We start from the raw sequence: 21,633 nt of genomic DNA, 5'->3' as shown, positions 1-21,633 counted from the left end.
TCATATTACTTATGTTACAAAATCGCTAAAATACGCCTTTTATACATAACATTACGCTCCGATGGTAATTCAGTATTACCGATGCGCCTAAAACTATTCTTTCTGCTGTTTTGCAACATCATGCATGTTTATATCTATATTTATTTTAGCAGTTTCTAAATAAGTATATATAATTATTTCTACAAAATTAAACAAATTTATCGCATTTAAGTATCTTCAACGTATATACGAAATGTCGAAATATAGTACGTACGTATACTTTTAGTTTTGTTTTGTTCCGAGAACAGCGCGGCGCAGCGGCTGCATGCGCGTTTCATCAGTTTCGGGTCGGCTGTCCCGCTCCCGCAGTCCCACGATAACCCGTCAGCTGATCATCACAAGTTGTGCGCACTATAGGTACTGACAAAAATCTTTAACTGTGCGTAATAGTGCGTACAAAGCACCAAAAGAGTTCTTTTTTGGGAATTTGATTGTATTTGTGTAAAGTTACAGCGAAAAATGGCTGAAAATATACCAAAGCCCACTGGCCTTGATTGGGTTAAGCTGCGACAAGACATGGACGATGTATCAAACAACGAGACTCCTTGGGAGCGAATTTTGCGTAAATGCAAAGAAAATCCATTGGTACCTGGAGGTAATTTTAATGATTTCTAGTGTTAGTATTAAGATCAGAGGACTGGATGGAGTCGTCATGAACCATTTATTGAAGGTTCTATTGAATTAATTACGATGTTATGAGAGATTGCAATAATGATGTAATCTGAATATTCTGCGAATTTCTCGCTAAGTTGGAGCTATTACTTTGATTTATTCTTTACTAATCATCAGAACAAGTATACTGGAATGATAGTAATAATAAACTGTAAAATTAATTGATTGATGCTTCGGTTTGTGTCAATAAGTTTACTTTGTTATTTTCTAAAACACTGTATTCTTAAAATTCATTTTTTCGATTAAACTCATGTTATTGCACCATGTTTCAAAATTTATACAATATTTCAATATATGTATACTTTTTTATGCACACACGATATATATATGTGTAGCTATACGATGTATATATGTGTAGCTATACGATGTATATATGTGTAGCTATATATTTTATGTGCATCGAAGGCAGCGCTCGTATCGACGAATTTTTACAACTCTTTGAACAATCATTTTTAAGATTAACATTTTTTGCGAAATAAAACACTATTATAAAATTTTACGGCTTTTTAAAACTGAATGCTTTTTCGTACATTATCAGGAGCCGCAATAACAGTGGGTGCCTTGTCCTACGGCCTATATAGTTTCGTGATGGATAGACGACAAATGCAACAAAAGATGATGCGACTTCGTGTCGGAGCTCAACTTTTCACAATCCTTGCGGCAGTTGGCGGTGTTGTGTACTCTTTACCTCCTGAAAAAAGAAATCTTAATGACTTTATAAAGAGTGGAGAAAGAGTTATTGACGCGAAATAATTCGATGTACCTATTATATATTTCGAAAAAATGTACCCTATTAAAGACGTCTATATTTTTCCAAAGTTTTTCTGATTGTACGGTTTTGTATAGTAATAGAAAAATCGAACACACAAATCCAAAACTTTGATTTATAGTAATATCATATAGAATTAGTACATATTTGCGAATTAGAATGTAGCCTTGTGCTTATAAATACTTTTTCTGTCCGATTACTTGGCACCCGTTTGTTGTCATATTAGTTTAATAATTTCGTTAATCTCATTAACTCATTGTAAATGAATAGTTACTAAACACTTTATAGCAAATAAATTTTGTATATGTATATGCATACGTTTACAAGCATTTTTCTTTTTTTGCGCACGATGCTTGAATGTTTGTCCTACAATCCCATGATGTTATTTTCGAAAAAATTCGTTAATTTTTTTATTATACACAACATTGGAACAATATTTTTAACATTGTATACAGAACAGTTTTTCCAGAATGTTTCCTTACGATGCCTAGCCATTAGTCACGGTTTTACGACAATGTCGTGTACACAACGATGGCACGATTTTCTATTGTTGAAAACATTATGAAAAATCGAGTTTTGATATTTGTGGAAAATTCTATGAGCGTACCTATAAATGAGCAAACCCGTGCGTGCGAAAAATCAATTCAGCTATATTAGCAAAGAAATTCCGTTATTCTATAGTAGTGTAGCTGCTACTAGCGTGCGTCACATCTTTTGTGAGGTAAGATACGATTTTGTTTGTCCCCGATTGAGTAATTTTAGCGCTACGCAAATTTTGGGACTGAAAAACGGAACAAAGAACAAACACATGGCTTATTCTTTTCATGAACCTCCTGTACTAAGAAGCGATTGATTTTGCGCACATTTCTGATCACGTGTAAATTCTGATTGCTGTACTTAATCGGTGTCAACTCAACGATCTTATCGCGTACCGATAATATTCTTGGCGGTATCTATACCTCTATTCTTTTTCGATCGAGTCACCGATCCCTCGCCAGTATAATTAACGCGACCGCGAGGAAATATCGTCAGACAAACTTCACATTCGTTGAGACGTGTCACCGAACAGACTCGTGAGTACTACCTACATATGGTTCATCGCATAACTTTTCACTTATTGAATCTACCAAATAGTTACAATTCCTTTGGTTATTTACTGATTTTTATCGATCATTTATTTTAGGCACGACCGCGATACGGAAGTGACTCATTTTGTAGTTATTTTTCTATGCAGCTTTTATTTTATTGTTCATGTAAAAGAATTCATTTTTAATTTTGTTTAATACACGCATAATCTAAAAAGCAGTATGAAATTAGTTGTTCAAAACGCACTTACTGCAGCAAACGATAAATATTTACATGCAATTTTACTTCCTGATTGAATCATACGAAAATCTAATCTTAGTAACGAAAATAAAAACCTCAACATTTTGCGATAGTACCTGTGATCGATTATGACGAATCAATATATAGCATCTCTATTAATCATTTGTAGCTTTATTTTTTAAGCTATTTAGACATTGTTTTTACCACGTTAATTTGAAGATAGTACTTAACGTCGCAATTTCACAATTATATAGACATACCTAGTAATATGGAATTTTAAGTTTTATTGAAAATTATATCACTGTAATTAAAAACTTTTATCAATGCTATTTCAGACAAAATGAATAAGCAATTGGTATTTGTTTTCTTCATTGTCATGATTGCAATGGCATTTGGATGCATTTGTCCAAGAAACTACCAACCAGTATGTGACAATTTAGGAAAACAACACAACAACCTGTGTTTGTTCAACTGTGCTGCTGAACAAGCTATGCGCAATGGTCAAGGTTTGTAATAGTTGATGAATCAATATAATTTAAGATCACTGATAATAATTTTTGTTTGTTTTAGAACTTACCATTGCCAAGTACAGTGAATGTTAAATAAAATTTACTGGAAGAAATGTACAATTATAAACGTTATTATATTCTAAGTAACTAAAATAATTGGAATAAATTATACTTAAATTAACTAAAAAAGTCTCTATTTATTAAATGTCTTCACAAAATGTAGTATTAAATGAAAATTTTTTATTAAACTATTAAATAAATAGTAAAACTGACATCGACGTTTGTATTAAAAAAACTTTTAGAATTCAAATTATTTCAATATATATTTATAGTTAAAGTGAATAAGGAATACAAATATGTTTGAAAAAATCTATTGCAAATATGGTTTACTTCTTCGAATTTTTATCTTTATCCTTCTCTTTTTCCTTTTCTTTGTCTTTATTTTGTTGCAAAGAGCCTACAGCTTGACGAACGGCTTCGGATTGAGGATCGACACCAGGTAAATTTTCTAGTACGGACTGTAAAAACTCCGTGTCCGACATCACAGTTGCATAGTCTTCTTCAACTTCCATTGGCTCTTCTTTTTGTGGTCCCTCATGTTCTTCTGTTATGAAAAAAACGCAAAATTTTTAGTTATGAGTATAGCAAGACTCTTTTGAATCATTAAAAACATTTTGAAACATACGTTGATCCTGCATAGACATTTGCATTGCAAAAGCAATTTGCTCTTCTTCTGTCATGTGAGCAAAGTCAGGAACACTTCCAGAACTTGGGGCAGTACTTTCAGTAGCTACTGAAGATTCTTCACTACCTTCCAGCGACATAGCAAGAGCCCTTTTTAACATGGCTTCCTCATTTGATACCTCCTTGGGTTCCTCTTTTATTGGCGCTGGTACATCAGGTTGAGTTCGTCTTGCTTCATCTTCTTGGCGCTGCCTTTGTTCTTCCATGGATACACGCAATGCCTGTATAATTTGATATTGATATTTAATATTTTATTGACTTTAATTTAGATAATAAAAAAGAAAAAAAATTAGAATCATACCAAAGCCAGTTCAGGATCTTCATTGGGATCTACTCCAAATTCAAATGCAGCACCACCTATACCAGCTCCACCTGTGCCATCTTCTCCTTGAATTATAGGAGAAGAAATTAGAGCATCAGATAGATGAGGTCCTGGAGGAATAGTGACAAGATGACTGCTACTTCCATCTTTCCCATTAAGAGCATTAATAAATGCTGTCAGCACTTCATTGTTTACACTTTCTTCACCAAAACTTATTATGTCAACATTCACTTTTTCCTTCTTTAGGCGCTTTGCTAGTTTGACAGCTTCCTTTTCATCGATCTGGATTGGACTACCAACAAAAGCCACAATTCTCATTTTATGATTCTTTCCTTGGCGATGCTTGAGAGCCAACTGAAAGTGGTAATGAACAAATTTTCTTTAACACTTATTCTCAGTCCTTATTTGTGTATATAATTTAAAGACAATGGCTTACATGGGCAATCCTAATTCCTGTAATAAGAGACAAGTTTCCATTGGGTTGTACTTTGTGTAGCTTGGACAGAATACGTCCAACATCACTTGTTAGTGTAGCTAGTACTTCAACACTAAAAATAAAGAAATTATGTAGACTAACAGAAAATTTGTGTGATTGACATATTGTAAAATAATGTCTTACTTTGCAAGAGTCATCAGTCCTACATTGTTTTCTGGATTTGAGCGAGTTTTTGAGTGGCACACTAGATTAACAGCATCTTGCTGTGCTTGCAAACGTGTAGGAAGAAAATCTCCATTTCTCATATAGTCGCTGTTGTCAACGCTGAAAAAAAAAAATCAATTGGAAATTATTAATAAGATAGTGACATTTAAAACCGCTTTATTGATATCCTTACAAGTAGAGGTTATGTATTAAAGCAGCTATTTTTTTTGAGGAAGTATATGAAAATATTGCCAGCGGGTCACGCTCTTAAATTGTTTAGACGCATTTGATTAAAAGTAGGTGCAGCTGAATGAAATATTTTTCTAGAGCTTACAAAGAGTAAATTATTCAACTTTGCAATGTCACTCTCAAAACAACCTTAACGGTCTAACATATAAGGCTTTTACCGACGCCTCAGGTCTCTGCAATATTCAGCTCCGAGACGTGCATTATATTAGCAAATCTTCTCAATGCCCTTGTGTTTCGAAAAACCAAATATTATTCACGGAACATTTGAATAAATGGAAAAGAACTTACCATATCATAGTACTTTCGAGCACCATTTTGGAGACAACTGACCAATTCACCAGCAGAGCAATTTTCACGTTCACCGCGAGTTCAGTTCCCCGTTTCCTCGTCTGACAATCAGTACACAACGTCCACAGTTCCTCGGTCAGAATTCTCGCTGTTCCAAGAAATGCGCGAGTCGAAAGCCAGCTGCCAGACAGTACCTACCTATAGTACCAACGAATATAGACTTCATATAGAAGAACGGTTCGTATAGCGGCGAGGGGACGGAAAGCGATAGTTCGGTACGCTCCGCGAGATGGCGGCAGCCATCAATTTCTATCGTGCTGTCTCTCTCACTCTCACGGCGCCATTCAAATTTTAAGCTTGCAGTCGTCAAGTCAGCCGAATGTCAATCTCCTTGCTACATGAATGTTATAAAATTAAATAATAGCAGCGTAGATGTAAATAATAAATAAATATTATATGTGACGCACTATGAAAATTGTAATAGTGTATAATAGTTTAATTATTACGTGATACTTAAAATTTAATTTTCGCTACAGTGTGCGTAAAAACAATAAATCGGGATACTTGCTCTTAGTTAATATTAGTTTGTTTATAATTAAAAACAGCCATCAAAATAAAAACAATCAAACTAATATTATTCGATGGAAACCAATCGGGAAGGTGGCTAAGTTTTCTTCCATCAGGAAAAGGATAGGATAAAAGGAAAGCATAGGTGTAGGAATGGCGATGATGATACACATAAATTATTTACATTTCATGCAACTATCGATCAACACTCATGCAACTGCTGTTAATGAAGGTATTTACAAATATTTAATTAATTAAAGAAAAGAAAAGAATATGAAAAATCAAAACAAACTATGATTTAATTAATGAGTTAAAATATTTATTATGCGCATGCAATTAAATACAAATGATTTTATATTGATGAGTGATTAAAAGTTGTAAACAAAAATAATTTTAAATAAAAAGCAGTGCTTATTCTATTTAAAAAAATTAATACCGTTTATCGACAATTTATAAGAATTCCTCTGTGAACAAAATAAAATATAAAGTATGAAGTAATAATTGGCTGAGACGACACAATAAGCAAATAAGCACTTTGATTATCTTCGAGACATAAAATTTGTTGCTAAAAATGACTTTAGAATTTGTTTGAAAAAATTATTTTTATATACTCGAACTGTGCCTATCGATGACTTAATTTCTGTAATTTGGCATTCGGTTTCTCACCAGCAACAGCACGTTTTTGACATTTATTTGCATCACGTGCGCGATGATTAATCCATTTTAATTTATAAAAAATGTGCACTCTCACAAAAAAAGCTACTATACGTTGTCGATGCGATTTACATGGCCCATCAATATTAAAGTACTCTGGATAAAGTTCATTAATTTTTAGTGTAATTTCGTATATTAATCTCTTAGCAACATTTTTTTCATGGCAAATATGTTCAAAATGACATTGAAAAGAAGTATAAGCTGTGTCAATAACATTATTAAAAAAATCGGAAGGAATACAAAGATTACCTAATTGATTCGAACTATTAAAAACTTTATATGCTTTAAAAAATATCAAAAGATCATTATTTTTTTCAAAATTTCTATTTTCTCTTGTAAAGGCAGTTACACAATCTGAGCATTTGAATTTTGCAAAACATTTTGTAGCTATATAACCTGCAACATATTTTACTGAGCAATTATATAAAGATGCTGATTCATTGTCATTATTTAAAATACTATTGGCTTTATCTGAATGATTCTCTAAACTGGATGTAGTACTAAGATTACTAAGATTACTGACACTTTCTACTAAGTTATGCATATCTGCAGACACTATTTCATCGGCAGGCAAGTCAATACGATCCTCAATTACTGTACATGATTCATAATCAGCCTCAGATTCATCACCTTTACTGATAAATTCATCATGTTCAATAATTTCAGATGAATTGATCGTCTGTTCATATGAAATATCATTACTAGTAGAAAGGTTATTGTCGACATCACTAATTGTTGCAGGGTTATTATTTTCAATGCTATTAACAATGTTATCTACGGACTCTGTGGACTCTGTAAATCGATCTTTATTTTCGATATTGTCTGTTGCTAGTAATGGTACTGTTCCATCTGGCTCACAATTCGTTGACTTCGAGGCTGATCTTATGTTCGCGGCTATAGTATACTGTAAGTTATGTCTTAATTGCATCGCTGTCGGATTTTGATTATGACCGGCCCGAGCTCTTAAAACCGCGAACAAGTTTTCGAGTGGATCTTGATTTAATCGCGATGTTAAGAGATAACAACCACCGCTTGCTTTCATGTCCTCCCATTGCAAAAGTATGCTGTTTACTGTTAAATAAAAACCATCAAAGCAAGCTGGGTTTGTTTTTAGATCTTCGCAGTTCCATGTTTTGATCCACTCTAAACTATTTTTTAAATAATCTACAACCTGTGGATTGTGATCGGATAAAGGTCGACGCAAAGGATTTTTGTCTTTAGGGCTTCTACTATTTAAGCAATCGAAAAGATCGTTAACTTTTTTAATAAAATCACCCGTGGCTATACTGTGTGGATTATTTAATTTGTCCGTAGTTACAAAAGAAGCAGTTAATATAGCAGATGAAACTGCGTTACTGAAAATTTGAGCCGCTAAGCTTACATCCATTACTTCAAAAGGATTAGGTTCGAGATGTTTCAAAGTTAATTTAGGTGCCGATTTAGAAATGCAGTTTTCTTCTTTAGCGTACAATTCTTTTAAAACGTCCCAAGATACTTTGTTACCCTCAACGATCATTTGATGAAGCCTAAAATTATTACGGAGGCATTTAAGTAGGTGAGGAGCATCGTAGTTAAAGAAAATTTTACGTTCATATCGCTCAATGTAAGGTTTATCTTTCTTAATTTTTAAAGTATTAACTGCAGTTCGATTTGGAGAACCCCCATCGCAAACCATGGATTTTACTTTAAAACCGGTTTCTTCTACATAATCTAAAATATCCAAAATAATTTTACTGAGTTGAGTACCACAAACAGCGTTATGTGAAACATAGTAAGCGACAGGTTGTCTCCAATTATACTGTCTACCCCTTAACATGAAAACTAAAACATGATTACCCGCCTGCGCGCTTCGACCGTGTTCAGCTAAATCTGTAAATCCCTCAACATAATCTTTTTTAGAATTGTAATCTAACCATTTTTTTATGCTCATCTCATCCCACATTAGTACACATTCCCGTTCTTTTGAAGACATCGCGTCAGCTTTAGCTTTTAACAATTTAGACAAATTTTCAGATTTTCCCGGAGCTAAATCTATTTCATTAACCCACTTCCTAATATTTGTTACGCAAGGGAGAGCAAAATTCTGTTTATTACGTAAAAAACAATAAGCTTTAGGAGATGTATAAAATAACTGTAAAGCAAATTGTTTTTCCTCATCTGTCCATTTACGTTTTTTAATATGATTAGTCTGCATTTTGAAGAAGTTTAATTGTTTTTCATTTAATTTTTCAAATTGTTTAATAAAATCTAAAACTTCATCATTTTTTTCGATCTTTTTACTCAAATTAACGATTTTTTTGTTTTTACTCTTCAAAACTTTTTGGTAATTTATGATTTTACATTTCTGTTTTTTTAGTTGAGCTTTAGCGGCTATTTGTACTAATTTTATAGATTTCTTGCAGTTTTCATCTTTTTGAAGTAATTGTTTTTTTAATTTAGCGACTTCTTCTTCTAATTTTTGTTTTGAATTCATATACGCATCAGTTGAAGTTTGATTTTGGAAAAGTTGACTGGTGTTAAGTATACTTGAATTTACTTCGCGTGCATTTGTCGAAGAAGAAGCGCGTACAGTTGAACATGTTGGCTCGTTTAAATCGATCAATCTTGGCTCTACATTAACTAATTGTGGCAAATCTGAATTTAATAAAGTATCATCAAGTAAACTATCATCAATTGGTTCATCGATTTCATGAGTAACATGTTCATTTACGTCTTGAGAGCCTTCTGGAACTGTACATAACACAAATGCTTTTGGGATTGCGGAACTCTTAAGTTTTCTCGTACCTGCTTTATCAATATTCATCACATCATCATCTGTGAAATGCAATGAACAGATACGCTTGTTGTCTAACTGCTGCTTAGTCATATCTACCAAAGTTGAGTTGCCTATTCGTAGAACCCATTCGGAACGTCTATAAAATTCGGATTTTATTGAAATAGCTTCTTATTGACGGAAAAATTATTTATTTAGTAATTGAAATAGGGCAGATTAAAAAGATTGCGATAAAATGACGATTTCGGCGTTTAAAATATCATATTTTATAAAATGAGCTGATTAAAAACAAGATATACAGAGCTACAAGCTAAAAATACGTGGCAATCCATGCTGTACGGCAATTCACGTTGGGTACATAATCTTTACGTTATTTTACGTTCGATTATAAAACAATCGCGATTGTAGAAAAATATAATAGAAGTCGTTTCATTGACCATTTATTTAAATACTTTTACATACAAAAATTAAAATATGATATATTTTAAAAATGAAAAAAAAACGTGTACGATAAAAACATGCACCGTTTGCTTCCCAGATTTTATTTTAAGTTAATATTCAAATTACCCTAAAGTTAAACCATATATATTGGATCAAATCAATTCCTTGGTAGAATGCTCCTCATCAGTTGGGCAATAAATGGGGAATTTTCAAAATTGAAACGTTGGACTGCTTATTTAATTATTATTGACCACATTAAATTTACTAAATATGTAAGCATCTATACTTTGCACAAGTTAATATTATTATCTTAAATTAAATTAGATTATTCGTATTCAGTAAAAATAACCCCATTTTATTAAAACATTCGCCAACAAAAATTGTAAAATTACTACTAAAGTTGAAAAATAGTAGTGAAATTTATTTAGTTTAAATATACAAAAGGGTTGTATGGGGCATACAATAATTTTTGTTTGTACTTGAATATTTTTCAAAAAGTATTAATATAATAAGAGAATACATGAACATATAGATATTTGTATCAATAAACAATTGCACGTACAACTTTGTGTATGCCCAGTTGTAGAATAAGATTATAAATATACAATGTTGCTCAATATTTGCAAAGATCAAGATTAATTAAAACGAGCCGACTGTGCAATTGTTTAATGATTAGAAATTATAAATGATTATTATGATAAAAATACAATAAATAATTCAGTAAAACGTGAAAAGACAAACGAGTATTAACTACTGATAAAAAAACAAAATATTGTTACAAGTCATCGTCACATGCATCATACTTAACGTAAAACTAAATGGTGTATAATAAAAAAACGACGAATGATAATAAAAATTTTCCGCGGTAAAAAGATAGGTAATTTTATTTTCTTTCAGGTACATATTAAGCAATTTACTTTTCTTAACTTTTTCAATGACTTTATCGTAAAAAACTCAAATCACAAAACTGAAAAATCACTATAAAAAAAAACGAGTAGACAAAAGGTAAAAACGGACACACACACGCATCCGTACGGACATTTTCCAAAAAGACCATTTCTCGACTCAGAATGCATCAAAACACACTTCCCACACGTTTTTAGACAAACTCAAAAAATCACTATTACAAGGCTTCCTAGGAAGGAATAAATTATATCTAAATAAAATATCACTTGCTCATCAAAACCAAAAACCAATAAATGCAAAATTGAAATCCAAAACCATCACTATTTTTGGTACAAAAAAACCAAATTTCTCGTTAAAAATGTTTTGTATAGACTTTTTACCTTGATAATCATCAAATTATTTGTTTATTTCTGCAATTTTCCTTTAATTTATCTACATCTGAAACTTTTACTAATGTATAAAGATTTTCATGAATTTCGGACGTTATTATAACCTCTGATTACTGAATTTTCACATTTATTTACTCTAATAACACTCGTGATAAACAGATTTACCGTATCTCATCACTGGGAAATCTGTGAAAGGTCAAATCAGGATTTTTTGCCTTCGATGTTCCACAATCGGTGTAGACACAAAGTGCACGTGGAGGCGACATGCTGACCACGAAATCTTCTTCGCTAAACACGATAAACCTATCCAAAAAAATCTCACGAAACTAGAACGATGTACTTCCCTATTCACTACTATTATTTATCGCTATTTGTTGCAAAAAAAATCTGTAAACTGTCGACTACAATGACCAACAAACACAGAGACTGCGGTAAAGCTCTCTTCGCGCTGTTTACACAGCAGGATCGAGCGGGAAACTGACAGGAGCTGCGTTTTCGCGGTTTTTTCCTAGTCAGAAAAATATGGTTGTCGCAACCAATACTTTTGTAAAACCTCCTTACACACTCATTATTCATTTTCTTGTCATTTATTTACTTTCATTATTGTTAAAAAGTATATTTTACATAATATACTGCATGAATGATGAATCGTCTGCTTGTGCGTGCTCATATGCGCGCCAAGCTGTAGGAAACTCATAGGTGGCGCCGCCGAGCGGTTGGGTAACAGAACTAACGGCCTGTTACCCAAGCTTTCGTCCCCCCATTTTAACCCAGAACCGTTCTTCTATAGGAAGTCTATATTCGTTGATAGTACCTACCTATAGCGAAATGTTAAATTGCAAGCTATACCGTGTATATACACATATCTAGTACATATAATACAAGCATCGGATCGAGTAGCCGAGAGCTCGCAGCAGTGCCTCTATAGCTTCCGCTCGGGACGCGAGGTCTTGAGGTTACGGTGCGTCTGCTGCATAGTGCAGAGAATATAGTGTGCATCCACACGAGGTGTGTGTAATTCCTTGTGCGCCGAATGTCCGTAGTAGTAGTGCCGCCGCTAGAAAACGGAGTAAATCCGTTGTCGCGTGAGCTGCTGAAACGCGTTGCTTGTTTAAAGACCAGTTGTCTACACAAGTAGCCAAGTAATATAAGTAGTGCATATAGGAGTAGCAGAATCAACAGTCCGCATTACAACGCAATAGGTTGGTTTGTTGAGGAAGACGACGACGACGAGCGGACTGGCAATGTCGCTACTCGTGTCGTTGCGCGGCAGCCGCGGCGACAGCGATGAGAGTAGCGACGGTTCATCCACGACGATGCCACCCCCGTCGACAGTGTCGGTCAGGTCGATCAAGAACATACTCAAGCACATGGAAAACGACGTGGACTGGCGCATGCCGTTGGCATTCAACAAGCCAAGGCACACCGTCACCATCGAGGGTGTCAACTGCATCAGCCAGACCTGGCGCATGAAAGAACGGGTTTGTCTTTTCTTTGTAAAATCGTTTACACTTATGATGCACGAAACATGTCCTCAGCGTTTAGTACCTGCCGATGCAGGTGCGTCGCACACTGCACATGTCGACGCTGGCATGCACTTTTGTAAGAACTACGATCATTTTCTGTCGTGTCTCGTACATTAATCTAGTACGCAGATATGCTGCAGAATGACATCAGACTTTATGCGTATATATCTAATGCACGATTTCTCACGCTGTTTGTTTTATGTGTTCGTAGATGAAAACCGTGAGCGTCGCCCTGGTGCTCTGCCTGAATGTTGGCGTCGATCCTCCGGACATCGTTAAGACACAGCCCTGCGCTCGACTCGAGTGCTGGATCGGTAATGACAAGGGCCTAGTACGGCTCCAACTCTTTGGGCTTTTATTTTGCTTTCATTGTTGTTGTTTTCTTGCTCTGCCACTAGCCACAATTACGTAATATACGTCTCTCCCGTTCTCGGGCAGAGCGGCTGATACATGCCGCTCAAAGTGCAATGGCACGCGCGTGTGATCAGTCTTTTTTCTTCTTGTTTCATACACAAATCGTTCTTTCACTCGATCATCTATGATTTGCTGCTGTCTTACATCATTGTTGCTTTGTAGATCCACTGTCGTTGAGTCCTCAAAAGGCTCTCGAGACCATAGGTTCTAATCTGCAGAAGCAATACGAGAGGTGGCAGCCTAGAGCCAGATATAAACAGAGCTTGGATCCAACAGTAGAGGAGGTCAAAAAGCTCTGTACGTCTTTGAGAAGGAATGCTAAGGAGGAGCGAGTACTTTTTCATTATAATGGTCATGGTGTACCAAAGCCTACGAGTAATGGAGAGATATGGGTATTCAATAGGGTAGGTATATTATAATCAGAATAGCTGAGCTATTTTCAATCAATATTTTACATATTTTCTTTTTCATTTAGACATATACTCAGTACATTCCTCTGTCTGTGTACGACTTACAAACTTGGATGGGAGCCCCTAGTATTTATGTATACGATTGTTCTAATGCAGGTATAATTGTTGATTCTTTTCAACAGTTTGCTGATCAGCATGAAAAGGAGTATGAGGTAAATAGATATATTGCATGCGAAAAAATATAAATTTTATAATCTTTAATTGCTCATACACTATTTTCCTCTTTTAGTTGGAAAAGCAAGCTATTCAACAAAACAGAACAGCAGGTGCTGTTCCATTGACAGCCCCGTCCTATAAGAATTGTATTCAGTTGGCAGCTTGTGCAGCCAATCAAATTTTACCTATGAATCCAGATCTTCCAGCAGATATATTCACATCTTGCCTTACAACTCCTATTAAAATTGCATTACGCTGGTTTGTAATGCAAAACACATCCAAGTTGGTGCCAAAAGTATCACTAGACCTCATAGACAAGTATGCATCAAATATCATGCAATAGTAAAATATAAAGAAAATAAACAATTCCTTTATTTAAATAAATGATTTTAGAATACCTGGTCAATTGACAGATAGAAGGACTATGTTAGGAGAACTCAACTGGATTTTTACTGCTATTACAGATACTATAGCATGGAATACACTACCTAGAGGTGAATTGCCTTTGCTTTATATTTATAAATATCCACAGCTTACATGTAAATAAAAATCAATAATTATTTTTTTTTCTAGATTTATTCCAAAGGTTATTTAGACAAGATTTACTGGTTGCTAGTTTATTTAGAAATTTTTTATTAGCTGAGCGAATATTACGATCCTATGACTGTACACCAGTTTCTTGTCCAAAGCTGCCTCCCACATATCAGGTAAATTTTTTCCGTTGTTTAAATAAAAGTAACTTTTAAATTTAAAAAAAGAGATTGAGTTAAGTGTTGATCGAATGTTTCAGCATCCAATGTGGCAGGCATGGGATTTAGCTCTAGATTTGTGTTTAGCACAATTACCAAATATTTTAGAATCGGAGGATCGGTTTGTTCACTCGCCATTTTTTGAAGAACAGCTTACTGCTTTTCAAGTTTGGCTTGTATTAGGTTCCAAAAATCGTAATCCTCCAGAGCAGCTTCCTATAGTTCTACAAGTATTGCTTAGTCAGGTGCACAGACTCAGAGCATTGGAATTGCTAGGACGATTCCTTGATCTAGGGCCATGGGCAGTCAATTTAGCTTTGAGCGTTGGGATCTTTCCTTACGTGCTAAAATTATTGCAAAGCAATGCCAAGGAACTTCGACCCCTCCTGGTTTTCATTTGGGCTAAAATACTTGCTGTAGATAATGTAAGTTGTAAAATTTTGAAAAAATTTTTTAAAAGTATTATATTTATTTTATTAATTATAATTTCATTATACATTTTAGACTTGTCAAGCTGATTTAGTACGTGACCATGGCCATAAATATTTTTTGTCCGTTTTGCAAGATACCTCAATGCAGGTTAATAAAACTCCTTGAATCTATTTCTCATTGATTTTTCTTTTTATTATTAACTATTCATTTATTTCTTGCAGAGTGAATACAGAACATTGGCAGCTTTTGTACTTGCTTGTATAGTTAACAATTATCCCCCGGGTCAAGAAGCTGCCTTGCAAGGTAGTTTAGTATCTATTTGTCTAGAGCAGCTTGGGGATGCTAATCCTCTATTAAGGCAGTGGTTATGCTTGTGCCTTGCGCGCTTATGGCACAATTATGATAAAGCTAGGTGGTGTGGCGTACGAGATATTGCGCACGAAAAACTTTATAATCTCTTGCAAGACCCCGTGCCAGAGGTAATTATTGTTTTTATTTAGTTTAGACTTATACACTTTACAGTTAAACTCATTATTATTGTGCCTTTTGTATTAGGTTCGCGCTGCCAGTGTGTATGCATTAGGAACTTTTATAAACAGCGTGACAAAACGAAGTGAACACGCCAACAATATTGACCAAACTATTGCTATGATGTTAATTAATACAGTGACCTACGATATGTGTCCTCTAGTCAGAAAAGTAAGTATCTAATTCTATTAATATTGCCAGACTAAAATTGTAAACTATAATGACATTTTCTTTACTAGGAATTGGTAGTAGCTCTTCAGTGGATGGTTTTGCATTTTGAAAATTCCTTTGTTACCTTGGCCATTGCTGAAGAAAATAGCAGAAGAGATCTGGTTGTCGAAACTCTTTCACCTTTCAGCGGCATGAGAAGAATCGGTTCCAAAGATAGGCTAAAAATGCTGTCGCCGAACAGTACTTATAGTATAGACACGACCGACGGATTCGGTCCTGATAAAATCAAACGAGTTTCTTCAGTTTCATCGATTAGCAGCTTAGGTAAGACAGTCGACTAAATTTTGCACTTATTCGGTGCTATGATAAAAACGCGGTTATGGCACTTGTGGATAACTCTTTTCTTGTTTCATCTCGCGTGCCAGGAAATAATTGGGAGTTTGTGAGGAAACCTTGTGAATCGTTGGGTAATTCGCTAAATACTACATCGCACGCATGTTTTTATGTAATTTTAATTAGAGCACATTTTTTTGCGCCGCGCAAAGCATTATAATATGTTGTCAGCTTTATTATTGGGCGTAGTTAAACGTATAAATATATGTACATATAATTTGTATTATAATCCACTCTGAATTATTTCTAATCATTAATTATTTTTCTCAGGCCACAGTTCTCTCGGAAACTTGCCTAGTCTTTCATACGGAAGCGTCTATATGAAACTTTGGCATGGATTATGCGGACTTGATAATGATCCTCATCCTGGCGTTTCTCAAATGGCACAAAAAGTTACAAATTACATTCGAAGTCAGGTAAAAGAATCATCGGCTCCAAAAGAAGTAGGCGACGCTAAAATGTCGTCATCTTTATCGTTACCTCCGTCTCCATCCAACAGAACTAATTATTTGAGGTATTTAAATTTTTGATGGGTATTAAAATATGAAAATAACATATTAAACTTCAATTATTTTATTTAATTACATATAGCAATAGTAAAGGGGAATCACCGCCTACCGTAGCGTCAGCGACGGACCTTTTACGGTCTACGAGATTGTCAACTCATACAAGTCGTGCAAGAAAACCTATACCAAATACGGTGTGTTAAGATCCTAGTTTTTTTATCTTTTATACATGTATTTTTTCATAACATAAAAGTTCATATGATTCTTGTACAGATATCGGAAGAATCGGATGAGGTACCAGGAATCAAGTGTCCATTAATAACCTCGCAATTTGTTGAATGGAGTTGTGCCCAATTTGCTCAACCCGTGAGTTTTGATGCAGAAGCCGAGTCCACGAACGACGTTGAGAGTCGCGCGCATCACGAACGCGAGTGGCGGTACGAGGCTTTGTATTTTAATTACGCATTTAATTATATCATGAATTTCGCGATTAAAATAATTAAATGCATCTGTGTATTTGTATAGGTACTCGCGAAACAAAAAGCAGAGAAGGGAAGTAAAAGAGGAACAGTTGAAGGCAGTAAATGGACGGATAGAGTCACATGCATTTCAATGGCGTTGTCCGCAACCACCGGAAGTTTTACTTTTTCATCCTTTTGACTCTCACTTAGCCGTGGCATGTAAAGATTATTTTGGGTAAGTAGCTTTAATAACCTCCGCTAATAAAACGTTATTGCTGACTCTTGCTAATGTATACTTCATTGTAGAATATGGGATTATCAAAGTGGATCAAAACTTACGTACCACCCAAGTCGAGGAACTAGACCATCTAAAATAACAACTTTGGAATTCATCAATTCCCACGACGTAGCATTATTGATGGTAGGATCAGACGATGGCTCTATTAGAGTTTGGAAAAATTATTACAATATGTTAGGACGTGAGCCTATACTTCTGACCGCTTGGCAAGCTCTGGGTGATCTTCAGCCGGTTGTTAAGGGCTCTACAGGTATTAATGTGGCTACGAGTTTAAAAAAAAAGCTTTATCCTTTATCAGACGAGCGTCTAACATTTTAGTGATGTATTTTTGTAGGCACTGCGGGTCTGGTAACGAGCTGGGAGCAGCAATCTTTGACACTAGCGGTAACAGGTGACGTAAAAAGTGTGCGACTATGGAATGCCGAAACAGAATTGAAAGTGCAGGACATTCCTACGGGTGCTGATTGTTGCGTTACTTGTCTAGATACAGACAATGCAGGTGAGCATATTATATTTCATTCATTTTGTCAAAATAAATTACCAAAATGAAATTAAATTACAATATCAATTGTCACAGGTAACATGATGGTGCTTGGCTGTGGAGATGGTTCGGTACGCGTGTTTGATAGAAGGTTGCCGGCTACGGAATCGAGAGTTATGACTTACAGAGAGCACAATGCATGGGTTCTGGGGGCGTATCTGAAAAAATCTGCGAGTTCACCAATCAGACTGATAACGGGATCTTCTTCTGGTGACATTCGATTTTTCGATCTCAGGAAAAACTCATCTGTTAATATGGTCCAAACGACACATGGAATAACGTCCTTCGTGATGCATGAATCTGCAGATATTTTTGGATGGTAATTTATGAAAATTATTATACACCTCTTAAAAAAGTACTTTTCATATTCGAATACATTTACAAACACTTTTATTTCTTAGCAGTTCTACAAACCAGTGCATCAGTATGTATAATATATCAGGTAATCACCTCAACACAATCAAGTTTCACGAGGGCTTCATGAGCACGAGGATCGGCCCTGCAAGTTGTCTTAGTTTTCATCCACATCGGGTCGTTTTGGCCGCTGGTTGCGTTGATAACACTGTGATCGCTTACGGCCTTGAGCATCGCAGATGACCATCCGAGATGGAACTCTTATAGAGTTACATTTCCCACCTTGTTCGCTGAGAGGAATTGTGCAAATCAAGTAAAATTATGTTTAAAAGACGAGTAACGTTAACTAGATCGAGAACATCGGTGCACCCTTAAACATTTTAATTCTCGATATGAATTCTGCTACTTCGATCCGCTTTTCTCGATCTTTATACGTCTACGTACACTATATGCAGAGAAGCCAAGACAATTTAAATGAAGCGCACTAAACCAAATGCTACGCCGCAGTACGATTAATGATTTTGTTACGTAGTGTGTACGATTTTTTATAGGGTATAAGCAACTTGCAACTTATACCGATAGATGTGATATTTTAAAAGCCACTACGATTATTTTCCACCAAGGAATGACGAATAATGTAAAAAGAAATGTTAAACCTCTTGTTGAATGGTATATGCTACCTATGTAAATACATATGCACACGCACGCATATACAAAAAAAGTATAAGATTACAAAAAGAAAACTTGCGCTGACTGTAAATTTGTGTGCCTGAGCGATGTATGCTAATCGAAATAAAAATGAAGGTATGTTTGATAACGACAAAGGCCTATGTCTGTGTGCTTGCGTATTTGCCATAAAAATGCATTCGCTTCGGAAGCGCACCCGAGCGCGTGCAAATCATGATTATGCCATTGTACAATATTTTCGACAGAGCTTAGTAAAGCGTACTTAAGATTTTTTTAAATGACAAAGCCCTCTATTTACAATAAAAACTAAAACTAACACTCCACCAATAATATGCAAGGAGAAACTAGTCAAGTAGCGAAGATTAACAAAACGCGTTGGATAGACGAGCGCATACACCGAGGAGAAAATGATAAATATACACATAAATAATAAAAGTGAACGCATACACACAATGCAATGTACCATCTTTGCACATAGTAGCCTTCCAACCCATATAACAATAAAGTACAATGCAATGACATTAAAGCAAATAAGTCTTTTTCATTACAACGAATTTTTCACTTTAAACATATTAATTTTACAAGTCTAATAAATTATAATTTTCATGGCCGCAAGTATCTCGCTTCTCAGTCTGCGTAATTAAAAAATTTGATTTACACCGATGTGATTTACAGCCCGTATAGTCGGAATCCCTGTAATTGCGCCCACAGGGAGTATACACACATGACAGGAAGTATAAAAACAGAGCCACAGTCATGGCTCGTCAGAGAGGCTTTTATCATTATCGCACTAGCCAGTAATTGAGCCATCCCTGCGGCTCATTGAAAATTTTCGTCAGATCCTCAGAAAGAAAGTAATGTGAAGTGCGCGACATTGAGCATAATTATTTATTAGTATTCCGTACGCAAGCCCGCGCGCTTACAGTATAACATGAAGCGAACCATTCAAGGCTTAGACGAGTAGCGCGCGATAAGCCGTCGCGCATAATTAAGCGTTTATTAGTTATATCATACCGAGAACGAATTGCCGCTCTGCGATGACAGTTCGAATTGATATTAGGGAAAATGCGGAAAAAAATAATTTGTATTTAATTTGACTCACGTTTTGAGCGATCGCTGTGCGTAATTCTCGGAAGTTTCATCGCTAAGTACGTTTCGCCGATTGAATCATTACTCTTGGAGATAAGACGTAATCGTAGGTTTTCAATAAAAAAATATGAAGTATTTCGCACGTTTCACACGTCTTAGAGCGTAAAAGCTCGTGATTCCCCGCTGCGTCTGTTATTTGCAAAAAATTCAAACACGATGCGTGAGTAACGCTCATTGTTATAATACCTGTCGCAATTCAATCACACATCCACGGAGTTATACCGTTCTGATTCCGAACAAAGTAATCGTCCCCGCAGGCAAAATCTTTGTATCGTGACGCGATTACTTACGTAAACCGTATAGTTACCTGTAGCGATCATCGATCGAAACTGCGTTACGCTCGAGGTATTCCAAATTCCGCGAACGACGACGAGGTTGAAAACCATCGGGTCGATATTGAAAAAAGAAAAAATCGCACATGTATATCAGCTCTCGGAAAAGTAATCCGTCATCGGGATCAAAGCCGCGTCTCGAGAAATGCGCTAATGCATCGCGGCGAGGACTAATTGCTCGGCATTTTTTCATCCTCCCGCCGACTCTCTCCAGAAAGAGAAGTAAAAGTAAAGGCGCGCAGTGCATCGAACTTGAGTAGTATAGGTATATGTAGGAGTAACGAAAGAATTCCGAGAGTCTAGGAAGAAGATAAAGAGTAAAGGGAAGAGCTGCGCACAGCGCGTCTAATAAATAACCATGGCGAGAGAAAAGCGAGAGGTTTTGAGCAAAGGTGCGCACATGCGCGAGGCTAAATAAGGTATAAAAGGCTCTTCTCTCGCGGCAGTTTGAATTTTCCGAGGGCCCGCCGTTAAATCTCTTTTGTCGAGAGTTAGGGGCTCGAGAGGGAGAGAGAGAGAGAGAGAGAGAGAGAGAGTAGTCTCTCGTCGTCGGGTTTCTCTACCTGAGAGATTTTCAACGATCTTTATCTGTGTATAGTGGCTTCTCCATTTCTCCGCGCGCCGGCAGCGGATCTCTTTCTGTCTTTCTTTAGGGACGGCACCTGCGGATTCTCTCTCTTTCTTCTCGTCTCTCTTTCGGGCCCTTGCGCGTTTTTTCATCCCAACCCGTCAAAAGTGATGCCGGATTTGCTCTGCCCCTCGTTTTTCTCTCTCCCTAGAAGGGACGACGAGCTATATAGGGGCTCTATGCGCTTCTGCTCGTATAATGGATTGGGTGCAATAGGAGGTATCGCTCTTGTGAATCTAGGATTCCGGACAGGAAGTCATTTGGCGCGCGAGGAATAAATAAATTTCGGAGATTTGAATATTTCGGTCAGCTGCGCGCGAGAGCTCTCGCTTTTGAATCTCGCGGCTTACGCACAAGCGCGGCTGCTCCGTGAACAAAAATTCAAGGGCTTTCGGCTTATCTATGCGCGCAGTATTGGATTATAAGAACGACGAGTGATTTGTAGAGTCGAGTCGTGAATCGGAGCTCCTCTTCACTTCACCTATGTGTA

The 21,633-nt window shown here is 35.9% G+C and overlaps 3 protein-coding genes across 16 annotated transcripts; 2 read left to right on the top strand and 1 right to left on the bottom strand.

Moving 5' to 3' along the window:
• Positions 1 to 94: 94 nt before the first annotated feature.
• On the top strand, positions 95 to 3,504 carry LOC100119589 (Kazal type serine protease inhibitor-like venom protein 1). 10 transcript variants are annotated; one of them, XM_032600004.1, is made up of 4 exons: positions 95 to 396; positions 493 to 634; positions 3,142 to 3,312; positions 3,377 to 3,504. In XM_032600004.1, the coding sequence occupies exons 2-4, from the start codon at positions 499 to 501 to the stop codon at positions 3,406 to 3,408; spliced, it is 339 nt and encodes a 112-aa protein (XP_032455895.1). In that variant the 5' UTR covers positions 95 to 396; positions 493 to 498; the 3' UTR covers positions 3,409 to 3,504. The 10 variants fall into 10 exon arrangements, with proteins under 10 accessions (XP_032455895.1, XP_016843724.1, XP_001604659.1 ...); XM_016988235.3 differs by having other exon boundaries at positions 487 to 634; XM_032600006.1 differs by having other exon boundaries at positions 319 to 418.
• Positions 3,505 to 3,535: 31 nt separating this feature from the next.
• On the bottom strand, positions 3,536 to 5,806 carry LOC100119629 (26S proteasome non-ATPase regulatory subunit 4). Of its 2 annotated transcripts, none has more exons than XM_001604712.6 (6): positions 5,559 to 5,806; positions 5,001 to 5,141; positions 4,818 to 4,929; positions 4,361 to 4,735; positions 4,001 to 4,280; positions 3,536 to 3,919 (listed from the first exon to the last, which is right to left on the bottom strand). In XM_001604712.6, the coding sequence occupies exons 1-6, from the start codon at positions 5,582 to 5,584 to the stop codon at positions 3,702 to 3,704; spliced, it is 1,152 nt and encodes a 383-aa protein (XP_001604762.1). In that variant the 5' UTR covers positions 5,585 to 5,806; the 3' UTR covers positions 3,536 to 3,701. The 2 variants fall into 2 exon arrangements, with proteins under 2 accessions (XP_001604762.1, XP_032456239.1); XM_032600348.1 differs by having other exon boundaries at positions 5,215 to 5,597.
• Positions 5,807 to 12,224: 6,418 nt separating this feature from the next.
• On the top strand, positions 12,225 to 19,568 carry LOC100121829 (regulatory-associated protein of mTOR). Of its 4 annotated transcripts, none has more exons than XM_016988286.2 (21): positions 12,225 to 12,829; positions 13,086 to 13,188; positions 13,451 to 13,692; positions 13,764 to 13,910; positions 13,988 to 14,232; positions 14,308 to 14,408; positions 14,488 to 14,621; positions 14,705 to 15,088; positions 15,168 to 15,242; positions 15,317 to 15,574; positions 15,651 to 15,794; positions 15,863 to 16,118; positions 16,220 to 16,261; positions 16,458 to 16,701; positions 16,779 to 16,887; positions 16,967 to 17,130; positions 17,219 to 17,389; positions 17,461 to 17,702; positions 17,787 to 17,951; positions 18,030 to 18,312; positions 18,395 to 19,568. In XM_016988286.2, exons 1-21 carry the CDS (start codon positions 12,593 to 12,595, stop codon positions 18,588 to 18,590), a joined length of 3,942 nt encoding a protein of 1,313 aa, XP_016843775.1. In that variant the 5' UTR covers positions 12,225 to 12,592; the 3' UTR covers positions 18,591 to 19,568. The 4 variants fall into 4 exon arrangements, with proteins under 4 accessions (XP_016843775.1, XP_016843776.1, XP_032456238.1 ...); XM_016988287.2 differs by having other exon boundaries at positions 12,226 to 12,829; positions 18,398 to 19,568; XM_032600347.1 differs by lacking the exon at positions 16,220 to 16,261 and having other exon boundaries at positions 12,264 to 12,829; positions 18,398 to 19,555.
• The last annotated feature ends 2,065 nt before the right edge of the window (positions 19,569 to 21,633 follow it).

Source organism: Nasonia vitripennis, chromosome 5 (assembly GCF_009193385.2).
Source record: "Nasonia vitripennis strain AsymCx chromosome 5, Nvit_psr_1.1, whole genome shotgun sequence".
Classification (NCBI taxonomy): Eukaryota; Metazoa; Arthropoda; class Insecta; order Hymenoptera; family Pteromalidae; genus Nasonia; species Nasonia vitripennis.
The sequence above is the reverse complement of the archived record's forward strand: the minus strand, read 5'-3'. Positions and strand labels throughout refer to the sequence as shown.